General features: G+C 41.0%; 1 protein-coding gene across 2 annotated transcripts in view; it reads right to left on the reverse strand.

Annotated features, from left to right (window-relative positions):
• Positions 1-14,609, reverse strand: part of Piezo (piezo type mechanosensitive ion channel component) — a 220,079-nt gene that overhangs the window by 152,035 nt on the left and 53,435 nt on the right. For both annotated transcript variants that reach the window (XM_037428842.2, XM_037428841.2), the window contains 3 exons: positions 8,999-9,147; positions 5,024-5,173; positions 4,171-4,424 (listed from right to left, as the gene is read on the reverse strand). In XM_037428842.2, coding sequence (XP_037284739.2) covers positions 4,171-4,424; positions 5,024-5,173; positions 8,999-9,147 — 553 coding nt within the window. The remainder of the gene's footprint in view (positions 1-4,170; positions 4,425-5,023; positions 5,174-8,998; positions 9,148-14,609) is intronic.

Genomic DNA, 14,609 nt, shown 5'->3' on the forward strand with positions numbered 1-14,609 from the left:
GCGTTTCCAAATCTCGCCAGCATTTAGCGCCCTGCGGACTGCCAGCTGCGCTCGCGTGTTCCCCCTAACAGTGGACCGTACTGTACCTCCGAGTCGCAAAATCTACGCGAAAGGGGTTATTTTCAGCATATTATAAAGCGCTGTTGTGTATACAGCCCGTATGTTATTCTGCCTAAATTCACTATAACCACTTCTCACTTACTTGATATCAACAGCTTATACTGTGCTGGTTTCCAAACCTTCTATTGGCACAATGACATTGCAAGCCAGCAAATGCTTGTTAATGAAGTGTTTGATTTTATAAATGTAGCTTTTTACGAAGTGTCAGAACTCAGGCAGGTGTATCTCTCTCTCTCTCTCTCTCTCACACACACACACACACACACACACACACACACACACACACACACACACACACACGCACGCACGCACGCACGCACGCACGCACACACACACACACACACACACACAGAGAGAGAGAGAGAGAGAGAGAGAGAGAGAGAGAGAGAGAGAGAGAGAGATGTGTATTACACATACATACATATATAAAATATGCACAAGTACATGCAGTGAAGTTGCACGTCCGTGCCCAGCCCATTAAGGGGGCACGAGGCAATGAAAATTATCTTTGTTATTTATGAAGCTAAAGGAATAAAATTTGGCATGCAGATGTAATTTGTTATGCTGATATCATAACTGAAATCGGTTTTGAGCTATCTAATATAACTTTTGAGTTGCAACACTTGATAGACTTGTCACCCTAAAATTAATTAGCTAATTAGACACAAGTTCGTCAAAATTTTTGCATAAGGATATTTACAAGGGTCTATTTTGTGCTGTAATACTATTGGTTTATTTAAGTATGCACACATTTTTTTCTGAAATGCCCTGGACATATTGTCTTAACAACTCTTACAAAAAGCCAATTACAAAAGTCTATATGATGTGGACACAAATATGGACACCTTTACGGTGCTCACCAATGTCTCAGAATCCAAGTGCAGGAAACGGAACAGCTATAGCTTCATTTGTTGTGAAATGGCACAGGGATGACTGACAGCAACTGCTCATAAATGAAACCTGAGAAAATGGCGCTCGAAGAAATTGGAGCTAGAAGCTGATAAAACGAAGCTCTGAAGGAAGCTCGCTTTATTTTTAATTGAAGAAATACATTTTTGTGGCTATGTTGAGCTCCAATCTGTCCTCTTTATGACCATGCCAATACGGTGGCACTTTGCCAAGGGAATGCTGCAAATTTGCATTTTGCTATGACCAATTTTCACATAGCTTTTGATGACAGCCCACTAGTAAAATGCTTGTTTCTCAACTTCTACTACTTATTTTGATCTAAAATCACACTATGTTGTAAAACATGGTCTCAAGATTACAGAAAAAAATGAAGTAAAAAACTGAACATTTTGACCAAATTTACAATTCCCATTGCCCCTTAACAATATCCGTGAAATGCCACTTAAGCACGGCTGCTATTTATACGCGGTCATGTACGCCGTGCATGTGTCTTCCGACTACGTCAGACTTGAAAAATTTTTTTAGAGCTTATACTGTTGGAAAAGTCAATGTTACATTGCGCATTTGTAAGGAGACATGCTATACTCAGCTCCGCCAATGGTAAATGCTCGGTGCTAAGGATTTTTTTGGGGGGGGGGGGGGGGGGGGGGAGAAGGGAGGGGTGGTGGTGTGAATAACAGTTCCTGACAAGCAGTTCCTGACAAACTGTCCGGGTGAAGGGAGCTTAGATTCCCTCCCTTTCCCCCCAGTACTTACAGCCTCCTGGTTCAGTGCACTTTTGACAGGGTATCACAGCTTCCAATAATTATGATTGTTAGAATCTCTGAAGCCATCTCTTAAAACAACGCGTTACCATCTGTATAGATCTGATGGTCATAGGTTTTTACTGATGTTCCCAGTACAAAAGTACTTTGAAGCACATCTAGCTTCAGGTAACATTTGTAATAATGCTGAGACTTTATCCTCACTGGGCCGATCAGGTTTTTTTTTTTCATAGTTTTCATACCTATAGTAGCCATTTTCCCGGTTTAATCTCAAGAAAATAGACAATTTTCAATCTACAAAGGCTTATTGAGCTGAAATTCAGAACTTTGGCATGTCCTGCCTCAAGGGTTATGACAGCATGTGCTAGACATGAATGATGGGCAGGCACGAAGAAAGCTACATAAAAAAAAAGAAAAGCCCCCATCTCTTTGAAGAGAATAGTGAGGAAATGCGAATGTATCGCGTAGCGTTGATGACAGCGTTTTGCACGCGAGAACTCTGCATTAGAGGAATAATGCTTTCTTTTCTTTTTTTCTTTCATTGTGCAGCCAATAGCGCCTTTTACCGCATGGGGCGTTTTTCTGTTGCGAGAAATGCGGTATGCGTTTCCAGCTGTAGCAGATAGCATGCACGGTTAAAAAATATTATGAATTGAGCAAAACAAACAGTGTTCTCGGCTCGGCGTTAGCACTGTCACAGCGGCATCTCGAGCACACATTTCCGGATATTCTTGAGAGGCGCCCAGCCAGCGAACGGTCGAAAGTGAAGTGCGAGCGGACGGGAAAGTGAGGCGTAGAGAGGAGATAGAGGAAACGGCGACAGAAAAAGCAGCAAAGCACTGCACCTACCCTTTTCTGCACTCTCTCGCACCACATGCTCCAGTTGCTAGGGGCGAGGATAAGCACGCGCGCCCGCAACTGTTGCTGACAGCTTCTGACGCCGAAGCGTGACATGGTGGGGGCTCCAGTACCTAGGGACGCGAGCGCCCACAGCTGTTGCTATGAGAGAAAGTGGTGGACGGATCCAGACAGAGACCTGACATAGCCCGACTAAGAAATGCATTCACATTTAAAAAGGTTCGTCGTTGGAGCTGAAGCGCATAGCAGTTCTGGCACATAGAGCGCTGCACTTTCAGTACTAATCGACTCCAGTGCTGCCGCTGCAGGCAATGCAGAAGGCATCATGTGGCGAGGCACAGTCACGCCACTCAACAGTTCCAGTACATTCTAGCGTTGGCGGGTGCGGTGGCTCGCATTGGCGCAATCGCGAACTATTCGCGTAGCTTGAGAAAGCTCACAGCCTTGAAAAAGACACATTCATCGAGAGCCTGGTTTCAATTAAGATAGCTGCAAACACTGGAAGCAGAAGAAAGTGCAGCAGAAGCAAGTCAGCATAATCCACGTGTCTCTTTTGCACTGCCAGTTGAATCTGTTGCCAGCAATGACAGTGCGTCTGCTCGTGTTGTTTCTTATGACATATTTCTCGAAACAACGTTTGTAAAAGTGTAAACTGTTTCTTTTCAGAGCTTTGCATGCATAACTGGAACTCGATGGGGATTTTGAGGCTCAGAAATAAATTCTCAAGCAGCAAAGATTTTCGACGGGCATGGACGTGGTTTTGTGGTTGCACTAGTATTTTTGCTTGAATTCTCGAGTGCGAATTCTCTTGGACCCATTTTTTTTCGTATTGACTGTGTGGCGCATTTTTTCAGCTGCTTAGGCGACGAAGTGAGTGAATTTTCATTAAGTTCTGCCTCTTTTGCTCCCTTTGATGCTAAATGTGAACCCGCCTTATAACGCTACAAGCATGAGTGAGGAAACCGCGGAACCTTATTGAGAGGCTGTGAAAGCAGGAAAGTTCGAAAGAACATCATGGACATTTTCCAGCAAGAAGTAGTCAAATAAAGTTCTTGTTCATTTTAATCCCCAGCTTTAACTTGTTTTTGGTTCATACAAATTCGAGATAAGAATATTTTGTGAGCTCCCTTCAACTTCGTATCATTGAGATTCTATTGTATTTTATTGCATGTCTTCCCAGAACTTCAATTTTACATTACACACACTCACTAAAAGTTACTGATAAACTGATTTGCAGCCTCCAAGAGACAGCAAAAGAGATTAATCACCAAGATGCGTGTATAAGTGCCTGATATGGTGGTTTTAGGGACCGTAAACCCCACATATCAATCAGTGCTGGTTTACAAAATACCTGGAAATAACTTTATTCATACATTTTAATCTTAAGCATTGAAAACTAGGCTGCACCTAATCACACTGCAGATAATTCAGCAGCAATGAACAGCAGCACAAACACATAAAAGCAAGTAAATATTCAACACATATGGGCAACTTACAGAGGACTGCAAGTCCCACTCACTTTTGGGAGAGGCAGCAACTTCTGGTGGTTGCAACTGGCTTGCTTTAGAGGTGCGTGACACAACAGTGGCAGGTGTGGCTACCTCATCAGAAGTCTCTGCATCTGAGTGGCGACGTGGTGGGCTAGGTGCTACCTCTGGAGGTGCAGTCTCAACTGGAATGGTCACATCCATATTTTGAGGTGGAGTTGCATCTTGTGGATGAGGCCCTCCGTTGGTGGCGGCTGCCTCTTCTTCATTGCTACTTGGTTGGTTACTGGGGAAGAAATAAAGAACACCTTCACATTGATGAACTTTGAAAGCACTCAATGATAACTTTACTCATCCCATTGGTCACTGCCAAGACAGTAGCTTTAAACAATATGCACGAGTAAGGATAACTGCATCACAGTTGCGATAAATCAGTTCTTAAAAGTGACAATCTGAGCACACTGGTAGTCCAATTTTGAAGACTTCAAAGTGCACAAGAACTAAGAATAAAAATAAAAACGTGCGTTATTCCTTCAGTTAGTGGCAGGAGAAGCAGTTAAAAATGTCGACAAAAGGCACTGATTGGCAATAAGGAATTTCTCCTGGCTCTAGACAAACACTTCTCAACTCGGGAGTGAAGAATTTCAGCTTATAACGTTCAGTTCATGGATGACTGCTGGTTTTCTTTGTTGTTTTCCAACCTGGGCTTGGTGCTAATGCCTGTAAAGCAAACAATATTTCGAGGAACTGAAAAATTACAAAAGGAAAGTGTTCTTCAGTGTTTTCTCAGGGCACCAAAACTATACAAAGAGTTTTGATTCACAGTACACAACAATTATTCATGAAAAAAAAATGCTAGGAGGAGAAAAATACGCGTTTGCTCACCGGTAGTTATCTTCATTGAGCTTAATGAACTCCTGGTGAAAGTAGTGCAGCTGGATGATGGTAATTATAAGAAAGAAAGTCGGTGTCAGTAACTTGAGGAAGAGAGTGCCAGGATCAGATTGGTACACCTCGAGACCGATATCTTTTTGGCTGCAGAACAAAAAAAGAGTCTCTTAGTAAACCATTATACAAGTCTAATGAAGCTAAACAAAAAGTTATATACCACGCTTTTTATGAATCAATACAATTAAATTGCTTCCCTGCAAAAGGTAAAGGGGGGGGACCCGATTTAACATGGGGCGAGCCGTCGAAAGCGAGTTTAAAAATGTGGCTGTACAGCAGTGCTAATACCAAAACCTACAGCTATAAAATATTTATGGTACATTAAATATAGATGCAGGGTGCATTGAAGCTCAATATTAGTTTCATTGTGTTACATTTTTTTTTCAGTTTTTCTACTTTTCATTTAAGATCTGCTAATTGCAGAGCATTGTAATTTTGCACAAAAGCAGCTAAAAGGCTTTACAAGAGGAAAACTAAAATTGTAAGTATACAACAAAAACTATATTTGTTATGTTTTGTTTGTCAATGTATGAAAATTGTGATGTGTGAATGTTTTTTTATACTAGAAAATAGAAATGCACCTAGGCTACTGATCCCAGTTCAAGTTGTGTAAATGCCACTAATTAAAGCCATGTGAAAATTTTCGTTTGCATATGCTTGATAGTTCCAAAGAAAGAGGTACACTAACTCCAAAATATTACTTTGAGAAAGATGTAAAAATTACGCAAGGCTACAGACATATTTCCTGCCAACGTGTCAAAGAAAGAACTAAAAATTTTTTAAACAGTATACGCCCAAGTGTGCTGTATTTTCTGAAAGAAATTTTCTATCAAGCGACTGAAAAGTTCCAAAATTAATTTTTTTTTTACCAAAAGAAGTCTCTCACTCCATCTTAACACTCTTGAAAAAAGATGAAAAAGGGATGGACAAGGAACAAAATTTAAGCTAAAAAAAGATATACATGAAAAAAAAAATCAAATAACAAGCAGCCTTAAAAACTTCATGAGTATGTAGGTTGACAAGTTTTGAAGCATTGCGGCAATACCATTAGCTTGTGCTACCATGTGCTACCAATACCATGCGCTACCAATAAGATTATTTATAAATACATGTAATATGAATAACCATACTAAATGCCCTTGTATTGACAAATACATTCTGTTCAGTACATATAATGACAGCTACTAAAGGATTTATTGGCCCTATCTTAAAGGGACATTAAAGAGAAAAAAGATATTTTACGTATTAGTAAAGTACAAATTCACAGTCCCGAAAACACCAATTTTACCGCGAGACAACACTTGTTAAATGAGAAAACACACAAAAAGAAAAAGAAAATTCCTGCACCGAACACCACAACGTCATAGATTTTGACAGCGTCTTCTCCTGCATTCTACGTGGTTTCCAGTAATCGGTTAAAATGAAGTGCATTATCATCTGTGGGTGCCGTAGATGTAATGTATGAAGTTTCGAAGAATTCCTTCGAAATTTTGCGTGCCCCTGTCGCGAAAATATGAAGAATACATAAATACAAAATTTGAAAGCAAAACTTCAACTCTGATTGTCTCCACTAATAATGAGCTTACTGCGAAACTTGTGACATTGGAGTTCTCAGGGTGCAGTTTATCAATCTGGACCAAGTCATTGTTTCACTTTAGGGCCCCTTTCAAAACCACGAAATGCCTTTAAGACATGCCGAACACCACGTTACTGGTACATACACTTCCAATATTTTCAATTATGCAGGGTGCAACAGCTGAAATAGAATTTGCAGCAATTTTTGGAGCAGCAAAATGTTACTTTTGGAGCACTAAAATCCATATTTGGAACAGGTTAGGGGAAAAAGACATTCATTTTTTATCACAAAAGAGCCAATTTGGAGCAGTATAAAAAAGAAGGCTTACATTTAGAAGGAAAAAAAACATGCAGACCTCGATTCGACGAACCCCGATATAATGAATTATCAGTTATAATGAAATGAATAATTAATAGCTTTGTCACAGATACAGTGCTACAAATATATGTTTATAACGAGTTTTCAAATCTAACGAAGTATTTTCGAGGCAGGTGTGACTTTGTTATAATGAGGTTTGAGTGTATGTGCAAACCATGCAACATCGCCGAAATCCCGCAGAGTTTTGATTGATTGATATGTGGGATTTAATGTCCCAAAAGTACTATATGATTATGAGAGACGCTGTAGTGGAGGGCTCTGGAAATTTCGACCACCTGGCGTTCTTTAACGTGCACCCAAATCTGAGCACACGAGCCTACAGCATTTACGCCTCCATCTAAAATGCAGCTGCTGCAGCCGGGATTCGATCCAGTGCCCTGCGGGTCAGCAGCCGAGTACCTTAGCCAATAGACCACCGCGGTGGGGTCAAATCGCACATAGTTAATATGAGCACTGCTATTTCAATAAAAGTAGTATTTTGAACCACCCACTCAGCAAACAATGATAAACTTTACATTAGCCTTTGCCACTCCTGTCAAATCCTTCAACAAACTCTGAGGATTAAAATGTGGATCTGCCAAGCTGGTGACCTTGAGATTTGGGAGATTCGTAAAACTGAGGAATAGGGGTGGCAAAAAAAGAACTGGTGCAGTTTTGTAGATTTTTATTAGGGCTGCAGAAATGTTATACAGTGCCCCAAATTATTTCCAGTAACTGTTTTAGATGTCAGCGATCATATTAGTAATTATAAGTATGCGACATATACACAAATGAATTATTGAACGTATTCTGCTATGTCCTGTGACCAGTGTTAACAGCCCCTTCCATAAAACGCTTTTGGGCAGGCCACTGGTGTAGTGCGGCGAAAGTGGTTTAAGCAAAATTCTGCACAGGTTAGTAAGAGATCAAAACATTTCTGAACCGCTCCCCCCCTTCCCCCCCTTTTTTTTCACGTTGAAATTAGGTTTATGGCACAACTTTTTGGCTCACTTGCAAGACTCGTTTGACTAGATAATGTAACAAAAGCATGCCCCTGTTTGCAAAGGGACTGCGCTAGATATCTATTGCATGTGCCATTCCTATGGCAACTAACATGGTCGCCCGCAAAGACCGCGTTCACAGCACGTTGAGCTTGTTCGTGCGCAGTAACAGCGATATACGCCTTCAGCTTTTGTTCCAAACATGTAATAGCCGCATTTGTCGACTAGAAAATTCATATTTTCCGTGAAGTGTTGCTAGCTATGGCAACAAATTTTTGTCTTGAAGTTGTGTCGTCCTGCTGATAAATATCCGCTGTGGCCAGCGGACCGATGGGTGTGCCCTGTTGTTACTTCGTCTGGTCAATAAACTTTCACAAGTGTCCTGGCCTAATGAGTATATATATCTTACTCTGTAGTTTAGGGATAGGTTCCGATTGCCTGGATCCCTGCATTGATTGATGACGCCAACTACAGGTGGCCAATGTAGCCTCAATTTCTCGTCGAAAGTAGCGTAACTGCGAACATTTTGAGACTGGTCGGGCATTTAGGGGCAGGGTAGCGCAATTTCTACAAATTTCAAGATTTTGGTGCCGGTCCACACAAAAATAATAGATTGTATCAAATTGCCGCAATTCGTGCAGGTGTTGCACTCCTGAATTCTGCCACAGGCTGATCCCAGATGCCATGTTAGTACAATTTACGATTGTAAATGCATGTGAATCATTAGCTCTAGCTCAACAAAAACCAATGAATCTATTCACACATCAATGCATATAAATGTGAACCTTTAATGCTACTTAGAGAAAATCAACATGCAAACATAGACATTCACATAGAATGTGAGACATACGACGTTCCATGTGAATGAAAACTCAATGTTCCAAAAATCTATGCACCACCTCCCCGATAATCAGGTTTTGATAAAGTGTAATTTGAGCTCACCAATAAAAAAAATACCATTAAAAGAAAAATACTTACATTTCTTTAGGTATGTGCAAATAAGCTTCCCAATAGTATGGAAACTTCTCGAACTGGTATGTGTATATAAGAATCAACACCAGCATTGAATAGATGATCACGGTCAACCAGAAGCCATACATGACTTTTATCCATAGCTGGTATGAGACCTGCAAAGCAGAAGGATCACGGTATGCATACGAATTAAAAAAAAAAGTTTATATGCTGGCAAAAAAAAAAAGAAAAAAGAGGATTGTGCTCATTGCCAGTGCAAGTATTATGCAAAAGTCTTTACTTAGCCTCATAAAGCAAGTTACTTGTTTAGCTTGTAAAAGCACAGAGGGAATGAAAGAAACAAAAGACGCATGGCAGCTCCACTATCGTGAAACCCGAGCAAGTGCGTAGCATGGGCATCCAGCGATTCCAGTTGGTAGAGCTTGCACTGCTTTGTTTACCAAAACATCGATGAGGCCAATGTTTGAGGTAAGCATGTAGGCTTTTCTCGAAATGAGTAGAATTCAGTTCGGGAGAATCGAAAACTGTGTGTGGTATGTGTGCTACTTTTTGCTGCGCTTGATCAAATTACTACATGGCAATTGAGACATGCATCATTTGCTGCGAGTTCCGTGGGGTTGAATTCCCCTTAAGATGTAGCGATGAAGCGCCGGTGAAGCGCTGGGGAAGGGGTGCTTTCTTACTTGGGGGAGAGCAGCGCTGCTCTCTCTTGCGCACCGCCGAAGTCAGCCGCAAACTTTGGAAACTTCCTTAGCAATCTTAAGTTAACTCTTGCATTAATTATTGGCTATTTATGTTATTTACAATATTTTAGACCTAGTTTGTTCAATTTAATCATGTTTTAAGCATTGCTAGCCTCGTTATGGCCTGTAGTAAGCACTTTACGGCGAGTTGCGTGAGATGCATGGATGACGACTAGTTAGGCCCCTAAAGTGCTCCCCACTTAGAACACAAAACAAGCACTCGATCAGAATCTTTTCCCAACTGTAGTCTTTTGATAGGTGCACTTTGACTATCTAAGCTCAAGAAGTGCACTTTGACTTGAACTAAGCTCAAGAAGAGAAAAAGTATTCATAAAAAAAGGGAAAACATAGAACGGTCATGGATCATGCCAATGCAATTCAATGTAATGGATATTAACAGTGATGCTATTGAGGACTTGCGATTTAGAGAAGTTTTTGGAGCAACGAGATTCTAATTTTGGAGTGTCTTTAACTAGATGATTCCACACATAGGAGCATGCTGGCACAATGCTATCAGGGCATTTTTGAAGCAGTGAATACCTCCTCAGCCAATTTCTGACACAAACAGAGAATACTGTCTTAAAAAAGAATTATATTTTAGGAAATAGCATTCAAAGAGTGTAACCGTGTGCTTGTCAATGTGCAGAGCTCCTGCACAATAACTATCAGTACTGATCAAAATCAAATATTGCACTTAACATTAATTAGCTACCACATAAGGCAGATTTATTTATATGTAAAACTTCCTCCACGAAGTTCGAACCCTGTTACATTTTTTTAGTTAATATCTCCAAGTCCAATCATATTCTGGACAAGACTGGCTATTGCATCAGCCAGAAGCAATAGCAGAAGCACGTCACCACATTCAACCTCCTTCTTATCTTGCACATCTCAGTACTGAAAGAAACATGCTAGAAAAGCAAGCTACTTAATACTTAAAACAAAAGAGTTTTATAAGTAAGGAGGAGTGTTCAACATAGGCAGGTTGGGGTATACATGCTTCACAAAAAGAAAGGAAAGGAAAAAAGTTGAAGTTTTTATTTAAAGAGGCCGTGAAACAAAAATGAAGCTGATTGGTTGCAATTTTTCCTCCTTCAGTTGGAATTATACATGTCGATTCCAAAATATTTTGGTGCAATATCCAGTCTATAATTAATGACATCGGTTTGAAATCAGAGTTCTCTTGGGCTCCTAAGTGATCGTGCGGCACTACTGTCCACCATAGCCACTAATATGTGACGTCAGTGAAACAACCCAGTAAGAGAAGTTACAAACAGAGTGTTAGCTTTCTTTTTTCCGAAAGAATAGATTTATGGGAACCTAGGAAAAAAAAATCACACAGCAGTTTTTGCACTCCGAGCTGTGTATACTGTGGAAGTAGAGCGAGTGGTCTGCTTGGTTCCACTTTCAAGTACATCTGGGCTCAGTCACGTCATGCCTTCGCTTGCTCAGTGCAGTGTCCTAGTGTTGTTCTTAGTCGTTGTGTTAGGTTGTGCTGTACAACGTACTTTGGGGGGCTTATTTCTTGCTATGCCTGTGCGTGTTGTCAGTGCCACGCAACTTATCAAAGTGGAAACAACATTCGTGACTGCTTTATGGCGCTGCAATATAGATTATATAAAGTGTTACGAACCTCTGTCAACTATGGCTCAGCAAACATCGCTGCATTGTCATGTTTTCTGGACAACGGAGGCTTTTTATTGCCTCATTTAAAATGACATCAGCTGTACAGTTGATGGGAATGTAAGCAGAGAATCGAAATCGTGCTTTTATAGCTGTTAAATAAACCCAGACGATGAAACGAGTTTAGGTATAGTATTGAATGGACAGCCAGGATTCTGAATACACACATAACTGAAAATTTATAGAAAACGATTCAAGACCCTTTTAAAAGGTGAAGCAATATTACCAATACCTAGTGCATTAGACAACTGCCCCTAATGTTTGAAACTGTATAGGCCACTCTTGCCGATTATACTAACAAGCATGGAGTCCCATGTGCACAAGAAAAAAAACATGTCCCTCGATAGCTGCAAACACTGGCTGTTTCAATGCTGCCATGATACACAGCACCAGACAAAGATAAGCAAATGTGACATTTAACAACAAGCATGAAGGAAGACCGCGCACGTGAAGGAAACAACTAACTCAGCTCACTCAGCCCTAGCAGCTGCCGCAGACTACCTGTTATATAGAGTGCAATCACCTATTCACTCAGCTGTGCAAAATAGCACACAGCAGTAACTACAAAAGGAAATTAATGGTCATATTTCCTCTCCCTGCACGCACATGGGAAGAGTGTGCACACTTTTTTAGGGACACTCAATTCCACGCAAATCGAGACAAGGTCTCATTACAATAGGACCTCCTATAAGAAATCACAGCGACAAAAAGATATTTCTGTAAATCTTCCTGCAATTGCTATCGCAATGAAGAAATAGGAGGGAGTGTGACCATAATAAAAGGGACTGCTTAATTCCCCCCAGCTAACTAAGAAAATGTACACATGCCACCACAACCAATGCAAGCTGCCTAGATACAGGATGTTTCAGTTCACTAGCACCAAGTATTGAAGAACCAAACTTAGGCACTACGCATCTCGAATTAGTGCACTATAGTTTTGAGCCATCTAGAGCATGTCAGAAGATTTTTCTAATATGCCAAGCTTGATAATTAACTAAGGTTGCTTAATATTATGTGGGGTCTTAAGTACCAAAACCACAATATGATGATGAGAGACGCCGTAGTGGAGTGTTTGGAAAATTTTGATTTATTGGTATGTGGGGTTTAACATCCCAAAACCACCATATGATTATGAGAGACCTGGGGTTCTTTAACCTGGGGTTTAATGAGAGACCTGAGGTTCTTTATTTTTACCACCTGGGGTTCTTTAACGTGCACCCAAATCTGAGCACACGGGCCTACAACATTTCCGCCTCTATCGGAAATGCAGTCGCCGAAGCCGGGATTCGATCCCGCGACCTGCGGGTCAGCGAGTACCTTAGCCACTAGACCACCGCGGCAAGGCTATTCTGAAAATTTTGATCACCTGGAGTTCTTTAACGTACACCTAAATCTAAGTAAACGGGCCTCAAACATTTGTGCCTCCATTGAAAATGCAGCCACTGCAGCTGGAATTTGAACTCCCAACCTCCAAGTCAGCAGTCGAGCGCCATAACCACTAGACCACCATTGTGGGGCAACAAAGGTTGCCTAATAAATTTGCTAAATAGTAACTTTAGCTGAAAATTTAATACAAAATTTTTATCACTGGTTCAGAAACATTATCTATGCTAAGATAACTCCACTACATATTTTTTCCAGCCAATTTTGAAAGCACACTAATTTCAAAAAATACCATGTAATTGCCATCTAGTGCACATTGGTTTCACTGCCTCCACATGCAAGTTGAATGATTTAACAAAGGCTGCTCTGCATACAAAGGTACATTGAAAAGGTCATTGATGACTGTGGCATGAATGTTAACCGACAAAAGGGGTGAACCATATCAGAGAGAGAAAAAAAGGGGGGGAGGACCCTTAGGCTTCTCCTTTAAAAGTTGAACGCGATAGCGATATTTTGTTTCTAGTGCATACTTCAAACACGTAGTGTATGAAATCTTTTTGAATTTGCTATGCACCCACTATGTGACCTTAAGGGTGCAGTAGCATGTGCACCTTTTGTAGTGGGTGAACGGCTTTAAACAATGATGTCATTATGATAATCTCATGTTCTGATGCCTTATGGCAATGTACGCTTGTACCACGCATTATTACGACAATATCTCATGTTGTATGGGGAACAAGGGCTGGAGTTTCCATGGCCGCTTTGGCGGTCAAAGCGCACACTTCTGAGCCTCCCGCAGACGAGAGTGGCGGCTGGTAGAGACGGTGCAGACGCGCATCATCATAATAAAAACCAAAAGATGCTAGTGGTACTGCTGCGTATTAAAGTGCAACAATATGTAGAAAAAGGGAGGATGTTTAGAGAAAAGGGAAGACATTGAATGAGGAGGCGGCATTGCATGCAAGCAGTCAAGCGAGCAAAGTATGTTATGCTCTTGCTCTCCTGTCTAGTGCTGTTGGGCTCGTTTCTAAACCGAATGGCATGTGTCTGCTATATTTATTCGATAGTGAGGACGGCCACCAGTGGGAACCAGGCCCAAACAGTCGAATTTAAACGGTGCATTGCCGAAAATAAAAGGAGCGTATTACCTATGCAACATACAGCATATGTAAACTTTTTTTTTTTTAATCTGGCCTGCTAAGCGTTGAGTCTTGCCCCTATCTCAGGACTAACAAAGTTTCTCATTCATCCACCGCTACCAAAATCCATCAGATGCCACTGTGTGAAGTGAATGATACGATAGGCAGGTAGTTAATTTATTAAACAGTTGCGTGTAAAGGCAAGCTGCCTTGTCCAGAAGATTTGTGTGCAGGCACGTTCGCCTCCGCCTCTGAAATGTAATAAAAGATACTTTCGTGATGAGCACTTGATGCCGAGATGCCTCTGTTTAGCTTAAATAGTGCAAAAGACAGGCTTGTTGTTACGAACAAAGCAGCGGACTACTCGAAGCTTAGCTTTCTGGAGTCAGCCGATGCGGTAGGGTTTTTTCTCACTGGCTGCCGTGGCTAAGTAACATCGGAATTTATGCCTTGCGAGAAGTGTCAAATGTCTTCGATTTTTACTCATTTATTTAGTTCACCTAACAGACAATTTCAGTTTTCCTGCTTGCCTGTGTCGACCTAAAATGAAGGTGTCTGTTCCACATCGATAACTGCTAGGCTTTCATGTGCCAAACAAGATAATTTTGAGGTACGCTGTAGTGTGCATATCAAGATTGTGACTGCTTGGGGTTCTCCAATGCGTACATA

This window comes from Rhipicephalus microplus, chromosome X, assembly GCF_043290135.1.
Source record: "Rhipicephalus microplus isolate Deutch F79 chromosome X, USDA_Rmic, whole genome shotgun sequence".
In the NCBI taxonomy this organism is placed as follows: Eukaryota; Metazoa; Arthropoda; class Arachnida; order Ixodida; family Ixodidae; genus Rhipicephalus; species Rhipicephalus microplus.